At 35.3% G+C, this 18,171-nt stretch overlaps 1 protein-coding gene across 3 annotated transcripts in view; it reads right to left on the reverse strand.

Annotated features, from left to right (window-relative positions):
* DPY19L1 (dpy-19 like C-mannosyltransferase 1) overlaps positions 1-18,171 on the reverse strand; it is a 95,706-nt gene that overhangs the window by 19,606 nt on the left and 57,929 nt on the right. For all 3 annotated transcript variants that reach the window (XM_067746698.1, XM_067746699.1, XM_067746697.1), the window contains exons 11-15: positions 14,013-14,099; positions 11,818-11,877; positions 11,190-11,270; positions 5,098-5,199; positions 475-546 (exon numbers count right to left, since the gene is read on the reverse strand). In XM_067746698.1, the coding sequence (XP_067602799.1) occupies positions 475-546; positions 5,098-5,199; positions 11,190-11,270; positions 11,818-11,877; positions 14,013-14,099 (402 nt within the window). The remainder of the gene's footprint in view (positions 1-474; positions 547-5,097; positions 5,200-11,189; positions 11,271-11,817; positions 11,878-14,012; positions 14,100-18,171) is intronic.

Genomic DNA, 18,171 nt, shown 5'->3' on the forward strand with positions numbered 1-18,171 from the left:
TTTATCAAGTTTAGTAATACACTGTTAATATTCTATTTTTTCCTTTTGATTAATAATAAACTCTATCCAGAAGTTAATGAATACTGCACAAATGACTTAGAAAGGCATATATTAAATATTTTAAAGAAATATTACATAAAAGTTAAAAGTGAATCAGTAATAATTCACATAAGCAAAAACAATTGTATCTGCGTCAAGAGGGTTCCTCTGATCCTATCTTTCAAAATACATGACTATCAAAACTTGAGCATCCTTTCCCTAGATCTACTTTATGCTGGCAACTAGCACAATGTTTTTAAGGCTTATAAATGTTCATCAAAGGCTATTAGTAAGAAAATACAGAATGTGTTTCAATAAATCTATATAAAATATTGTATTAGATTAACATGTAGCCTAGTATATGTAACTACACAAGAAATGAAGAAATAAGAAAATGTTCTATTATGAGAAAGTGCTCTTAAGTGATAGACCTACCTTTCTAATGATTGCAATAAACACGACAAGAACAACTGGAAGCAATAATGTCTTTGTATACCTCAGTGGAGTCTGAAATTCAAAGAGATGTTTTGTTAGAAGAAAAGATGATTTCAAATGAAATTTCAGATCATGATCCAAGTGAATTTTAAAACATGTTAGTATAGAAACATAAGCATTCACCCATCTAGGGTCCAATCTACTCACTGACTCCCATTGTAAAAATGAAGATGCATTTCCATAGAAACGAACTTGCCCAAAATGTTGAGTTGAAAACACTAACAAACACAGTTCCCAAACACTTGTAAAACATGACTAGAAAGACTACTGTTCACTTTTGCACACTACTTTTCTAACTAGAGAGCATTACTTATTATTCACCTAGGGTCAGCAGAACTCCTTTAAATGGCATGAGCTTTACTGTGCATTTTATCTGGGATAAAAATCATAACCATGATCTCCAGATACACACACACACACACACACACACACAATAATGACTAATGTTTTTAAGAGGAATAAAAACATTTTTACGTTTTCTTTGGTAACAGATAAAAAACTATAGAAATTTTTTTTTTATTAGAAAAGCCCCACACATTGTAATTCTATACACTTCTCGAGAATTTGAGATCACAGTCTTAAACAATCCTGGGCTTGAAATTTCTAAATTGCAACTGATTTGCTTATTACCAACACTTTCCCTCAGACAAATAATCTTACATCATTAAGTAAAATGATGTATGCTTTCCCCAATATGTTTATAAAGAGAAATCTAGCTTCAACCATATTAAAAATGCTGGTACATTTTAATTCTACAAAGTATACAGTAAGTAGCATTTTCTGATTTCCCTCTCCTTAGTCCAATTTTCTCACTATTCTGTATTAGACAAGTAATTTTCATAATTCATTATACAAAATGCTTCTTCATGAGTTAGAAATTCCATTAAAAAGAGAATTTTTATGTTTTCATTTTACTATTTACCTTTATAAACATTTGCATGCTATTATTTTAAAATAATAAATATATTTCTATTTTGTAATTTTTAAGTTATGTTTTAACCTACACAAAAGTCATAACTAAAACTATTTTTTTATAGATCTAAACTTTCAAATTTTATTTACTTTTTTGGCCGCACTGAATGGCATGCGGGATTTTAGTTCCCCAACCAGGGATCAAACCCATGCCCCCTGCAGTGGAAGCACAGTCTTAACCACTGGACCACCAAGGAAGTCCCCTAAAATTATTTTATTATTTTAAAAGTTAGACATTTGCTAATAACAGTTAACAATAAATATAAGTAGTAAGATACAGATGTTTAGTTTAAAAAGGAAGTATGTCAAAATTGTGTTAAAAGTATTTAACAAAATTTAATAAGGAGTTCAAACAATTTTAACATTATATTCCAAAAGTTTATTTAAAAGGTGTTTTTTAAATATTTCTTTTAAAAAGAAAATCATATTAGCATCAGATTTTCAAAGCAACACTTTAGACCAGAAGATAGTAGAGTAATTTATTTAGGATTCTCAAGGAAAGATAGGTGAGCCAAAGATTTTGTATCTAGCCAAACTGACCTTCACACATAAAAGCCACTGATAAAATATTTTGAGCATGTAAAAATTCAGGGATTACTGCTCCCATGAGCCCTTCCTGAGGAATCCACTGGAGAGTAATCTTCACACAGCCAAGAAATGTGTTCTTCGATCCTACAACTCATAGTGTACAATAAAAACAATGATCTACAGAACTACGACAATGACGGGGATATAAAGGTGACAGAAGAGTATGAGAGGTTATACGTGCTGACAATGAAGATACAATGGGACTCTTAAAAATGGGGTAAAAGGGGGAGAGTATATAAGAAGCAAAATAATCTCCCTGATTATAGTATTACAATAAATTAGAAATGGGTGGGAATAGGCATCGGGCAAGAAACGACTAGCTAAGTTCAGTATAACTCCCAGGAGGAAACCAATAGAAGGGACTAAGGTTAATATATACAAGTATTAATATAAAGGAAACAAAATTATAAAACTTCCTCAATGCCAAAAGATACACCAGAGAGAGGGTATGCACAGAACAAATGCAAACCACACAGAGAGAGATGTATGCACGTGTGTGTGTGTTCTATTAGAACTGTAAGTTCTTTTAATATTTCTTGTAATTGTTGATTTTATTCTAGGCATAAAAGTTATATATGCTCATTGTGAAAACTAGAAAATGGAGAAAAAATAAAGGAGACAATGAATTTCACATTTTAATCAGTTATCAGCATTTCCTCCCGGATGGATTGTATGTTCACATTTGCTCATTTCTGCATATGTGGGGGGGGGGGGTGGAGGGGGGATGTGTTTTTGGTGCTGGGAAAGGGTGAGAGCCCTTGGTAACTTTTTTTATTGATTTGAACAAGCTCCTATACTAATTATATTAATCTCTAGTTTCATTTATTATATTTATTGCAAGAATCATCCCAGTTAGTCATTTCCTTTTTAATTTTTATAATATTTAATGTACAGATGTTTTAAGTTACATGCAGACAAATCTATTAATCATTCTCATATATGTTTTGCACTTGTATTATGCTCATTAATAATGAAGTTAATATTCATTCAAATTTTTCTCAGATTAATTTTTCAGGCTTCATTTATATTTAACACATTAACTGAAATGAAGTTTGGTGTATAATATGATACAAGGCCTTAAGCTGACTCCCCACCCCAATTCAATTTTTCAAATAATATTCATGAAACAATGCATCTTTTAACCATTTATTGATATATTATGTGGTGCTCTCTTCACTTCATACTAAGTACATACACATAAACATAGTTAAGTACCTACACATGGGTCTATCCAGCATTGTCTGTTTTTGGTCATAATGTTCCTGTTTTGGTATCCCTGTACTTTAAATACTATTGCTTTCCATTTTCATATCTAAAAAGCAAAGATCCCCCTCACTGTTTTAACTTTTTTTTTAGTAGCACAATACAATTAGAATATGATTATTATAGAAAATTTAGAAGACGCAAATTACAAAAAAAGTTAATCACTGATTATCTCTCCACCAAAAAAAAACAACTGTTAAAATTTTGGTCTCTTACACTTTATTCTATGTGTGCTAATTATAGGTCAATAAGATCGGACCATTTTGCTCATCCCATTATACATCTTAAGTGTCTTTCCATATCAGTATGATATCATGTTAAATTTTTCCCTCTTCCCCACTATATGGACGTACCATACAAGAGATGCCCTCTCTGAACTGGCACCGTGCCCTGTCTCTACAGCATCGTCCCTGTGAAGGTACCTATGGAGATGAGGAATGGCAGGCTGGACACAGCTTTGCCATTTTCTTCAAATTGACTGAAGGCATCTTATGCCTCAATAAACAATTTCTTCTATCACATAACTGATGGTTCATACTCTCAGGTTGTAAAGGTGTGTATATCCTCAATAATGTTAAAGGATTTCCACTGAGTCCTAATTTCTCTGTTGATGTCTATACTCTACTTCCTTTACCACCTCCTTGAAAGAGGCTTGATCTGCTATTAAGTGTGCATTTTAAAGCCTTGCAAGATACTTTTCCTTAGTTTCTTTCAGCAGGTTCAACACTATCATTTGTACACTTTTTATCAAAACCATTTGCCAGAACACAGGAAATGAAGACTGATAGGTCACTGGAGGAAACAGTACATCTGCAGGACATGCTCAACTCAGAATGTCTGGTTGGTAAAAGTCTGCTGTGTGCTGCACTCTCCTCCACTGGTCTGTAAATTAGGACATGGGCTGACCCAGTGGGGATCGGGGAAAATGAATGTGTCAACAGAGGACTGTTGGCCACTTCCATATATATACACACACACACAGCTTTGAAGAAAAATGTCTGACAGATAATAAAATATCATCATAAATCGGGGCCACATGGGTGGTGTGAAAAAAAGGCATATATATACAGGTCTGTTGAACCAAACTAGCTCATAAAGTATTGCAAAATGGTATTTAATATAAAATATCTTAAAATATCAAAGTACTTTCCTATGTATCTCCTTTCATCCTCACAATATCTACCTGTAGCATACTACCAGAAACTAGTAAGCTACAACTCCAAGAATGAGAGTCACTTGTTCAAGAACATCAAGTAATATCGCAGACTTCTGTCTCACTATCCACTAAACTACTCTCTGGTTTCCTTCTAAACACCTGAATACAGTTTTAGGAACAAAATGTTGTTGGAATGAAAAACTTATACTCAATGATATTTCAAAGCAATGAGATCATTCAAACAAACAATCACAAAGTGAGTGGAAACTTAAAAGCTTGAGAGCTTCACTGAACTAATGCTATCCCTAAAAAGAGGCGACTTGAAATGCCTCTGTTTTTACTCAATCCTAAAAACTATTGCTAGACTGAATGCATGTTTCTAAATTATCAAAATAAGAAAAGACTATATATTTCAGGAAGCTGTACTAATGTAAATAGGAATATCTTCCTTTAAGCTGCCAGGTTTTCCTTTTCCTTCAAACTGAGATAAGAGCACAGAGGTAAGAGTCTGAATAACAGGAGCACTCCTTATGAAAAATGAATGGACCAAAAACTAAGGAAAGAAAGGAGAAATCACATCTTACCTCCTTCTCCATAAAATCAAACTCCGCTGCACAGGTATACAGTAAAGTGTCAAAATCCTTGTAACTGAAGAATTTTGATGTTAATAAGTTGCCAATATGAGCCTAGTAAGGAATAAAGGGAGGTACCATTAGATTATGCCGTATATTGTAATAATGCATTTTAATCTTAATAGTACCTAAAAATAGTTTCCACTGCATGACAGAGCTCGCTGTTCCCACACCTGGCTACTTCTGGACCCTCCAACTTCACAGTCTCCCTTCAACTGCTCTGCTGACAAGTGATAGCTCCAACAACACCCTGCCGTCCACGCTCCATCATCAACATTCCAAAGGTTTTTACCCTTGGGTTTTCCCTGCTCAAGGTGTTAAACCTGGTGAAATACACTACACAGTATCGGGTAGGCTTGGTAACACACACAGGCATCTGTCAATCACAAAGGGACAACGTGTGATAGAGCAAAGCAAAGCAAACGTTAATTCAGATTTCTGAAAAGCGGTTGGAAAAGACTTTTTGAAAGAAGTAGAAAATGGGCAGGCCTTGGAATAAAACACACTTTTGCCTGACAATCAGCAACTGTGTAATTCTTCATATGTCACCAAGTGCTCACAGTTATATCACCTAACTTACTTCCCACAAGAAGCCATGTGAGGAAGCTGGAATTGTTTTCATTTAACAAATGAGAAAACATTTGCCAAACTTTCAATTCATTATTGTCTAAAAGAGCAAGAAGAGCAAGAACCATAGAAAAGGGGATAAATTATAACTGAAACACATCATGACTAAAACCCTAAACGATACCTAAATGAAGTAGGGGGTCAGGGAGTGAGTAGGAACTATAAAGGGTGATGGGATATGCTGAAGAATCTCAAATGCTCTGTCTCCTGGGGAAGAAATGTATTCTGATAAGTTTAAGAAATCAATAGGAGGGAGAGTACATAGGTCTAAAATACACAAAGTACCTAACCACTGAAAAGGAAAAGAATCTAAAAAGAAAGTAAAATGTTTGGAAAATCTCAAATAAAATGAAAGAAGTAAGTCCTAATATAATGATAACTGCCATAAATGTAAAGAGGTTAAATTCACTAACTAAAGGACAGATGTTCAAGTTGGATTTAAGGGGAAAAATTCAATATCATATTATCTACAAAAGACAAACTTAAAAGTATGCAGAAAGGTTGCAGAAAGGTTGAAAACAGACGAAGAGAACAAGATATACCAGATAAAATGAACCAAAGAAATCTGGGTTAGCTACTGTGATGTCTCACAAAACTAAATTCAAACAAAAATATATGAAAAAAGACAACAAAATGACATTATATGCTGATAAAACAAACAGCAAAGCAAGGTTATACATATCACGAACATATAATATTTGCAATTTGCAATTAACAGTATCGATTGAAAGCGTATAGAAGAACAACTGAAAAACTCTGTAGGAAGAAAAAGTTGACAGTGTTCATTGGAAATGTTAAATATTTCCCTCTAAAGTAGAAAAAGCAGATAAATGTTAACATAAAATCTGGACAATATTAATAAGCTCACAAACAGAGAATACAAACTTCACAAAGAGAGACTATATGTTACCCTCAAACACAAGTAAAGATTTTTTTAATGTTCACATCCTATGCCACAATAAATCTCAATGAATTTATATAATGCAAATTATTTTTTTCTAATCATAAATGCAGCAAAATTGGAAAATGGTAACTAGGAATGGCTTTAAAAATCCTTTCAGCTAGAAACTAAATAACATAAAGCTTTTTAGGTTAAAAAGAAAGTCGCAAAATAGTTAATTTGTAAGACACACAAAAAAGTACTACTTAGAGGGAAATTTATAGATTTAAAATGCATTTATCAGAAAATAAGAGAGGTGAAAACAAGAGCCAAGCACTTTCCATCAAGCATCAGAAAATGCTACAGAACAATCCCAAAGAAATGAGAAGACAAGAAATGAGGGTGACAGAATTCAATTACAAAGAGCAATACAAGAAAACCAAGGAAGACTTTAAAGAAGTGGTACTTTGAAAATATTAATATAATAAATAGAAAGTAGAAAAAAGAGCAAAAAAATAAAAAGCAGGTCTTTACAGATTAATATAATATCAAATCCAAATAAGGAAAATTAAAGAGCATAAAAGACAATTCACATATATGCAAAAAATTTCAATAAGAATTTTTCGCTATCTGAATTCTACAATAATTTTTTTTTAATCTGATGATATATATGAAATGGGTGAGTTTCCTCTAAAGACATAAAATGCCAAGACTCCTACAGAAAGTGGATTTGTAGTAGAAAAATCTCCCATGAACAAAACTCCATATCCTGAGGGCTTCACTGTCAAATTCTAACAAACCTTTAAGGAAGACATAATATCAATTCTATATAAATTCTCATTAAAAATAGGAGATTGAACATTTCCCAATAATTCTGGAAGGCTGCATTACCTTGAAACTAAAACCAGGCAAAAACATTACAAGAAAATAAAACTACAGACTAACATTCCCATAAATATCAGCAAAAGTCCTTAAAAATATTAGCCAACCAAATCCAGCAATATTTAGAAAAACTAACACATTGTAAACAAGTGAGGTTATCTGAGAAATATAAGGCTGGATCAACACGCAAAAATCAGTGAATATGGGGACTTCCAGATATGGCAGAGGAAGAAGTTAGTAAATCCCCTTTTTCAATAACAACTATGAAATTGGACAAAACTGTCAAAAACCATATTAGGATCAAGTAATTGATCAAAAGGAAAACAAATGGAGAAACATGCGTTCACAAAAAAACTGATGAGGGGGCTTCCCTGGTGGCGCAGTGGTTGGGAGTCTGCCTGCCGATGCAGGGGATGCGGGTTCGTGCCCCGGTCCGGAAAGATCCCCATGCCGTGGAGCGGCTGGGCCCGTGAGCCATGGCCGCTGAGCCTGCGCGTCCGGAGCCCGCAACGGGAGAGGCCACAGCAGTGAGAGGCCCGCGTACCGCAAAAAAAAAAAAAAACTGATGAGGGACTTCCCAGGTGGGGTAGTGGTTAAGAATTCACCTGCCAATGCAGGGGACACAGGTTCGAGCCCTGGTCCGGGAAGATCCCACATGCTGTGGAGCAACGACACAACTACTGAGCCTGCCCTCTAGAGCCTGCAAACCACAACCACTGAGCCTATGTGCCACAAGTACTGAAGCCCGCATGCTCTAGGGCCCACGTGCCACAACTACTGAGCCCTCATGCTGCAACTACTGAAGTCCACGTGCCTAGAGCCCGTGCTCCACAACAAGAGAAGCCACTGCAATGAGAAGCCCGCACACCGCAACGAATAGTCCCTGCTTGCTGTAACTAGAGAAAGCCCACGCACAGCAACGAAGACCCTATGCAGCCAAAAAAACCAAAAAAAAAACTGATGAGCTCTGGGTGGAAATAGTGGGAGTCTGTGGCATTGTTGCTTTGGCCGCTCCCTCGCACCATTACATCACCTCTGCTTCCCCCAGCTTGGTCAGCCCAACGGTCCTACCCGGGTGGGGTTGGCCATGAAAAGCAGAACCTTTGCTACTGCAAGGAGCTGACTTGTTTGGGGGCAGAGAGCAAAAAATTTATGCACCATCAGTAAAAGCATCAAACTCAGGAGGAAATGAAAGGCGGAAATTCACAGTTCTGCCAGCTTAGGGTTACAGTACTCGTTTGGTGAACAGTAGACTGGCAGACTAGCTAGACATTTTACAGAGATTCTGAAAAGGAGACAACCAATGACAGGAGACAAGTTCTCACATCCCTGGTGCACTGGAAAGTTGTCCACAGACGCTGGTGGATCCAAGAGAGCCCAAGCTCTCTACAAATCTATGACTGACTGGGAAGTGGTATGCACATTCATGGGAGATCCAAGGTGGGCATGGCAGAAAGGAAAAGATGAGACAAACTTGTTGTTCAGATGAGAGTTAACATAGTAGGTCTGAAGGGGATCCTTTGAAAAACCTGCTTGCAAGGTTGACCCTTAGCTGGCATCAGGGAACTTGAATTCCGGAAGGCTCCCATCACCCTAAATGATAATAGTGGCTTATACTGAACACCTACATTCTTTCTGGGAGTTTGGAATTTTGATAACGTGCTAGGCAGAGGATGCTTATGTTACTAGCCCCCAATAAAAACCTTGGGGCACTTAGTACTGAGCTTCCCTGGTATACAACATCAGAATTTTACCACGAAAAATGTTGATAGGAGCAAGGATGGGAAATCCAGGATAGACTGAGAAATGCCTCGCTGGGTTCCTAAAGGACAGGAAGTGTGTGTCTAATTAACAGAGAAGGGTGGGTGGAAATGCTTCTCAAGAGCCGTGTGGCCTTGCCATTCTCTTCCTTTGACCAATGTTAAAATTAAGAATTTATTTATAACATTGATGTCCTTGATCAATGTTACAGATTTCTAGAAATACTAAAGCTGCAACTAACTTATTTCTGATTTGGAAATAACTTTTTACAGCATTTTTTTTTTTTTTTTTTTGGCCCTGGTGCAACATCGGGCTGTGATAGAAATGACAATAGTCACTTTAACCTGAATTAAAACTCTAACCAGCTTGTCTTCCCCCAATGAGTAGACAGATTCCATAAACCCAGGACTTGGGCTCTTTCCCTTTTCTTCCTGCTCATTCTCTGCCTCCTGGCTGACTCAATCACCACTTAGTGCTCATCTTCACAGTTGACTTCTAGGAGCCTTCCCTGAATCTCCCTGGGTATTCCTGTGGCACTCTATACTTATTTTTTTTAATAAATTTTTTTAAATACATTTTGAATTTTTAAAATTTTATTTTATATTTTTATTTTATTTTATTTTTGGCCATGCCATGTGGCATGCAGGATCTTTAGTTGCCTGACCAGGGGTAGAACCTGTGCCCCCTGCAGTGGAAGCACAGAGTCTTAACCACTGGACCACCAGGGAAGTCCCACTCTGTACTTATTTTTATCAGAGCTTTCATTACACTGTATTATAGTGGCTAGAAATTGTCCCTGTCTCCCACTACACCATGTCTTATTCAGTTCTGTATCTCTAGGATGCATTCTACTATCAGGCACATAGCAGGTACATTGAATGAATGAATAAATAAATGCATTTTAGACTATGCTTTTAAACTTTTAAAATGTCTTTCACAGGTTGTAGACTACCCCTTTAATAGCCCATTGTTTTCCATCTTTTTTAAGCAAACAATTCCTTTGTTCATATGAAAACATGTATAAATGTCCACTATGTAAGAGATTAAAGCAAGACTATCCTGGGTGAAGAGGGGCTGGCAGGGGGACTGAGAAGTAGATGGACCCCACCAAAGAGTCCTTGAAGTCCCAGAACTTCACAGAACTCAGTTTCAAAACCACAACTTTAATCTAATACAGAAGGAAGAAAGACCATCAATTAAAATAAATTACAGAAAAAAATATGTGGCTTACTTTACTCTTTCCATGTTGGTTGGTGTCCTGCTCTCTCTTTTAATTTAATTAATGTGCTTACCAAAACATCAAAATAAAATAGGCAATACAAAATTATAGATAGAGTGAATCTCTACAGTTATAAAGCAGAATTCTTCTCATTTTATTTTCTCTCCTATCCAAATACCAAAAAAAAGCAAAACCAATAACAATAATATCTCTTAATAAGACTAACTTGGATTAAATTACCTACAAACCTTTCACAAGCATTGACTAGAAAACTGGAAGAAAAAGAGAATAAGTTATATGATCTATTCTTTAAGAGCCTCTGAAGATGGCATCTTTATCTGTTACAAAAGGGGATTATAAAGAAACCAGAGAAAAATGACTGTAGAGGCCTTAAAATTTGAGCTTAAGTCTCTAGAGCTTTCTTACTTTAAAATTTTAAAATCTTTGTGGAAGACCAATAAAATATGAGAGTTATGTCAAGAAATTAATTTTGGAGAATGGACTACAGACATAGTCATATTTACTCTCTATTATAGTAAATAGATAAAATAACAGGTGAATAGACTTCACCTTAGAATTTGCCTTAAATAGTAGTACTTTAACAACTCTAGTAATTCATTCTTAGCCTGTTTGATTTATTTCAAGTCTTCCAAGTTTAAGCAAAAATACACTTACATCATCTGCAATGCCAAAGATTTTAGATGTCAAATACTTGAGTATGACAGTTCCAAATAACCAAAAACATCCTTGGATAACCTACAAAAGAAAAATATAGCAAAACAAAACTAAACTGATGCATCATATAGCCATTGCACAGACATAGCCTAGGAAGAAAAAAATAAATGCTTTAATCACACGTGAAGTAATTATCTCTAGATCCAAGAGAAAATGTCAAAAAAAAAATGCACCTTAAATTAAAGAATGTTACTCCAAAATCAAGGAGCTATCATCAAAAAGAAAAATATACACAATCTTGTTGTCAAAATTAATATATTTTATAGGAGATTTATACAGCAATTGCAGTTAAATTCCCCTTCTACTAACAGTTTCTTACACATGCACTGCTCCTCAGAAAAAACATGGGTCATACATAAAACTGAAATTCTTTAACTACCTATCCAATATTAATCTTAACTTGCTTCACAAAAAGAGCAATTTGGCACATTAAAATTGAGCCTTAATATGTTATAAAACTGTTAGATCCTCTGCATTATATAGGATAGTTCCTTGAAAGTAAAACATAAAACCAGTGATATATTTTGGAGAAGGAAAAACATATACATTCAAATAGATTGATTCTTACCCATAAACTAAGTTCAGATACATTTACTTTCAGGAAACATGGTTTCATTGCCAGTAAACCCTGCATGCAGAAAATAACATAGCATACAGTTAATACTTATAGACACAAATTCAGGTACCAAAAAAATACTTCTAAATAATAAGACTCTCAAGAATCTAAACTTCAGCACACTTTCAGTGTTTCACATAGAATCACCACAAGCTCATTTGATTTTAAGAAGCCCTGTTTTATCCAGAGTATTTTAGGTCAGTTAGTCACTCTGTAAAGTTGAAAACAGAATCTCCATACGTAAATTTCTACGATTGATTTCTATGACTGGTTCTGATTTACCAAAGAACCAAGAAGTATATAATAATTTCAGAATTTTAGACAGGTGTCTAATAGTTATAAGATTTTCCTTAAGTTAAATATTACTAACTCCTTGAATAAACTACAAATGAGTTTTTAACAGATCAACTAAATACTTCTCCTCTATCAAATCTTATTTCTTTCCAGGTACATAATAGACTCCCAAAGTATAGTACCTATACAGATCTAAATCTACTTCAAACCTGGCAAAAATATGCTTAGAATCAAAACATAAATACATGAACCCAAATTAAATCTTTTCAGAAGTTTCTGAATATCTGAGAACACAAAATGTGTTACGATTGTTTCAAAGTGATAACTAGAAATAAAAACAGGCAAATGTGTGTTTACAGTTAAATATGCAAAAACATGCTATATTCTGTACCTGTTGCCATCATTTATTTGTATACACCAAAATACGTGAAATATGCATAATGCTTAATTCATACCTAAGACACACCTCAGTGTCAAGCACCTAGTAGGAAACCTGACACACTGTAGGTGCTCAATAGAACTGAAGAGAAATTTCCTGCAAAATGTACTTAAGATTAGATTTACTGACAGGAAATCTTCCATTCAATGTACTTGTGTACTGTACACAAGTAACAAGAGTCATGTACTTTACTCTGAGTAACAGCAGGACTTCCCCAGGTACACATTTAAATATAGAATTGAGTCCACTGACACATTTCCTAATTACAAACAAAATTCATGACTGTAAGAACTATCACTAATCTCACAGCACAGCAACTCAGTTACTGGGTTTTTTTTTTTATTTTTGTTTTGTCATTGTTGAAAACACAGCATCACCACATGCTAACTGCTAATTTCTGTGCCTAAGTATACTCAAGTCACACAACCTGAAAAGGGTGGTGGCCCAGATTGGGAAGAGGCATACTCCTGGGAAATGGGATCTTAAATAAATATTACTTGTAAAATCAGACAAAGAAATAGCAGATTCCAAATCTGTTAATGGGTTCTAGAAATCAAGAAAGACAAAATGATCTGAGTTACTTAAATGATTATTCAAGAAGTAGAAACCATTTCAGTTAAGACAGTGCAGTGTGCTTTCATCTTCAAAAAACCAGCCTAATCCTAAAGCACATGCATGTTAAATATAAGGAATAATTTTTTTCCTCTTAGGTTTGCAAAACATTGTAATGGAGAAACCCACCGGCAAAAAAAAAAGAGTAACCACCTCTGGAAGTCCTTAAATTTAGAGAGACTTATATTTAGAAAGTCATCCTGCCAAAAGTGGCAGAAGGAGTTAGATAACCTTTTACCTTTTGCTCTAATTCTATAAGACAGTCTCCCCATAATCTAAATCTGTTCTTGGTAGTGATCTAGTAAAATATAACTGAATCATCACCTGATTTAAACCATCTGAATAATTCAAATAGACACGAGGGGAAAAAACTAAAAATATAAGGCCTTGAGCCTCTGATCACAGTGGAACAAGGAGAGACTGCTTGAGATGCCAGAGGGAGGAAAGGGGGTCAGAAAGTGGAGCAGGAGTAGGATAAACACTGAAAAGACGGGAGGAAACAAGAAAAAGACGAAAGCATAGAAACCATTCTAAAATGAACTCCAGGACCAAAAGTCAGGTGACAGAAAAGATGAGGAAAGGAGAGATTAGGACTGTGAAACAAAGCACTATGTTTTCCAGTATTAACTTTTGTTGTGTTTCTTTGGAAACGAGAACTTAAATACATTATCACATATAGATGTATTCAGTAAGACACTTGAAACAGTTCTTGTAGAAAATCCCTCACGAATCTCAAGCCAGTGATAAAGAAACTGGTAAACCATTAGTTTCAAAAACAGACATTTACTTAAGGAACACTTACCCAAATAATTACCAAAGAGGAAGCGTAATAAGAAGTTAATAACATTGAGTTTCCAAACATCAAAACAAAACAAAGTGCAAGAGAAATCTGGAAAAATCCAAGAAAAATATAATTAATACACAGAAAACAAAAAAAATGGTTTTATTCTGAAAATTGCACATGCCCATGATAAACAAAATTCAAACTGTTCAAAAGAGAATATACAAGGAAAACAGCCCGAATTCTATGCCACACTTCAAAACCCCAGAGATCACCACCACCAACAATTTTCTGTGCATCCTTATAGACATTCACATGTACAAATTCCAGTTTATAATTTTTTTTTTTAAAGAATCGATTTTATTTATTTTTGGTTGTGTTGGGTCTTCGTTGCTGTGCGTGGGCTTTCTCTAGTTGTGTCGAGCGGGGGCTACTCTTAGTTGTGGTGCACGGGCTTCTCATTGTGGTAGCTTCTCTTGTTGTGGAGCATGGGCTCCAGGTGCACAGGCTTCAGATGTTGTGGCACATGGGCTCAGTAGTTGTGGCTCCCGGGTTCTAGAGCGCAGGCTCAGTAGTCGTGGCACATGGGCTTAGTTGCTCTGTGGCATGTGGGAATCTTCCTGGACCAGGGCTCGAACCCGTGTCCCCTGCATCAGCAGGCAGATTCTTAACCACTGTGCCACCAGGGAAGTCCCCAGTTTATAATTTTTTAAAACCACAAATGGAAACTTGGCCCAGAAGCTATGCTATTGCTTGCTTTTACTCTCAGTTTGTTTCAAAGAGCTTTACCTATCAATTCAAACCAATCTAACTCATTCTGTTGAATAACTGAAAAAAGTACTCCACTCTAGAGATGTACTACAGTCCTCTGACTACTTCTGAAAACTTAAGTGCTTTCCAGTTTTGTTTTGTTTTGTTGTTAGTTTTGTTTTTCCTATTACAAACACTGCTATGAAAAACGCCCTTATTTATGTATCTTATGTACATGTCAACACATTTATGGGATAAATTACTATCATGGAATTAATGAATCAACAATACACATATTTTAAAATTTGAGAAAATACTGACAAATTGCAATACAAAATATTGTACTCTCCACCAATAGGGCATGAGAGTTCCTGCTGATACGCACTCCTGCCAACACCGTGTATTATTCTTTCAAATATTTGCCAATCTAATCCAAAAAAAGATGTTGCCTCATTGTTTCATTGTTCCATTCTTTTATTAGTGGGTGAGACACAGCATCTTTTCTTCTATTTACTGTTTATATTGTTTTGTGTGTACATGAATTGTCTATTCCTAGTGCCCATTTTTCTATTGGGCTTTGGTATTTTCCTTAAGCACTCTCTTCATATATGATAGAGCATAGCTCCTTACCAAGCAAACATATTATAAATATTTTCCCAGTTCACTTTTATCTTTCTTTGTAGTATTTCTCTATTGTAGTTGCTTTCTACATTTTTATGTTAGTCAGTTTTTCATTCATTTCCTCTAAGTCTTCAGGATTTAACTCCATTATTAGAAAGCCTTTAAAAATAAAAGAATCCATGTTTTCTTCCGGAAGTTTTATTTTTGATCCACATATATAAATTTCCATATGAATTTTATAATCAGCCTAAGTTTCAAAAATTGAGATTTTTATTAGAATTGCTGTATTCTACAAATGTACATTGCATTATATTTTAGTTACATCTGTCCAATATTGAATCTTTACATCTGAAAATAATACATGTTGTTTCCATTTCCTATTTTTTTTTTTTTGGCCACACCATGCGGCTTGCAGCTTCTTATTTCCCAGACCAGGGATTGAACCCGTGCCACCTGCAGTGGAAGCACAGAGTCCTAACAACTGAACCACCAGGGAATTTCCTGTTTCCATTTCTTTAAGTCTTCTTTTACCTACATCAGTAGAAGTATAAAGTTTTCTTTATATAGATCCTGAATATTAAGTTTATTTCAAAGTATATTACTTGTTTTGCTATTATATCAGAAATCTTTTCATATTTTCTGATTTTTATATTTAGAAAAGTTACATTAAGTATGCATAAATGAATATAAACTTTCATTGTTTCTAGTAGTAATTAGTTCATTAATTTGGGTTTTTTAAGTATTCAAAAGCATACTTACAATGATACTTTTACATCTTATTTCCTCTTATTTTTTAGTCAATTTTATTAGTTAATATTTATGCAACAATGTTAAGAGTGGCAGTAGGCATATTTGTCAAGTTTCTGGCATTAATGGGAATAGTTCTACTGATTCATCATTTTGTGTGATACTGGCTTTTGGTTTAAGGTATATGTATGTATTAAAAGTTCAGTGAAATATCCACCTATTTTCATTTAATTAAGATCTTAAAAATCAGAAACAGATGTTGACCTTTATCAAATGCCATTACAATATCAAAGGAAATGATCACATTGTTGATCTTTTTAAAATCTATTAATGAGATATATTATGTTAACATAATTTCTAATAATAAGCCAATCTTGCATTCTTGGAATAAATTTACCGTCACGTTACTTTTTTCTTATATGCTTACTAAATGTTAACTGCCCAGGTCCTTGGACTCTTTAACCAATAGAAGTTGATAAGAGGCCAGATGAGAATTTCAGGCAATGCTTAATCAGGGCTCATGCTGCAGCACAAGGGAGCGAAAGCGAGAAAAAGGTACCCTTGCCCACTCCCAGAGAAGAGCTGCTTGGATCCTTACATGGGGTAACAATGGGGGTGGACCCATGGGCTGGGCAGGAGGCCTAACTTAGGTGGTCTGTCCATGCCCTTGGAGGTGCTATGTGCAGGAATCATGTGCAGTACCCTGCTTTTTGCTCCCAGCACCTCAAAAACTTGTAGTTTATTTCTGGCCTTTTTGTATCCTGTTGCTCATAATTGCTCCAACTGTGCATGGTGTAGTTATTTTAGTCACTTATAGTTTCTTTGTATCTTATTGCTCAACGGAGACTTTTGTCCAGGTGCAAGCACTCCAGTAGAAGATTCCAGGTCCCAGCCTATCTCAAATGGATAAGGAACCAAATTCTCAAAATTTTATAACAATAGCCTTTTTCCTTAGGTGCCACAATTTAAAACCAACTTTAAAATTTTCCCAATCAATTTTGGCAGAAACTAGCAAAATATCATCACTTTGAATAAACAGATTCATAACCAAGAATCAGGCAAAGCATTGCTAAGGGGATTCAAGAGAAATATAAGGTAGTATTAAGAAAGGATGTGTCAAGGGTCTGGAGAGATATTTGGGGTCCATTTCCCCAATTTTTTTCCCACTGTTCAAGGTTTATTTATTGTTGTAGTTGGTATAACACTTAGATAGTTGGCTGCATTATTTATGTCGATTTTTTTTTACATTACATGGCAATGTACACTATTCTGATACATATGGTACATAAAATAAGATTCTTTAGAACAGTTATGCACAAGACATGCAATACCGGATTTATAAACAGTTATGCACAAGACATGCAATACTGGATTTATAAGCAATACTGGATTTATAAACCAGGATGTGATTAATTGGAGAAAAAAAAGTTGGACTTGGCATCTTGGCTAAAGGAACCAGCAGTTATATAACACAGAGTTAAATACACATCTGGTTTGAAGGGCAACTGCAGCATCTGCAACATTGTCAGTGGTACCTCTTGAGGAAGTAGAACTATTTTACACAAAACAATTTAGGACCACACAAGATAACTGCCATGCAGCATCAGGATAGAGCTGCAGGGTTTTATGAACCATTCCTATTGCTAACGTTAGGAAATTGATGTTCTTCCTAGGCTGTCTTAACATTACTGCTTTAGTCACAGATCAGATATAAAGGACAATATGCACAACCTCCATTCCCAACTCTGGTAACTTCTTTGCTCAAACTCTCTAAGGGCTTTGATTCTCACTTCAAGGAAAAACCAAAGACCTTTCAAAGACTTACACGACCCTATAGAGTCAGCCCACTAACCTCTGGGACCTCATTTCCAATGACCCTTTCCCTTCTCACTCAATCCAGCCACACCCTGCAGATTCTAGAACACACCAGTATATTCCCACCTCAGAGCACTTACGCTTGCTGCTTCTTTTAACCTAATGGATGCTCCCTCATCTAACCCCATGTAACCTTCTCAGTGAGGCCTTCTTTTCCCACTCTTTTAAATTACCACCTCCCCTACGT

Source organism: Pseudorca crassidens, chromosome 8, assembly GCF_039906515.1.
Source record: "Pseudorca crassidens isolate mPseCra1 chromosome 8, mPseCra1.hap1, whole genome shotgun sequence".
NCBI classification, from domain to species: Eukaryota; Metazoa; Chordata; class Mammalia; order Artiodactyla; family Delphinidae; genus Pseudorca; species Pseudorca crassidens.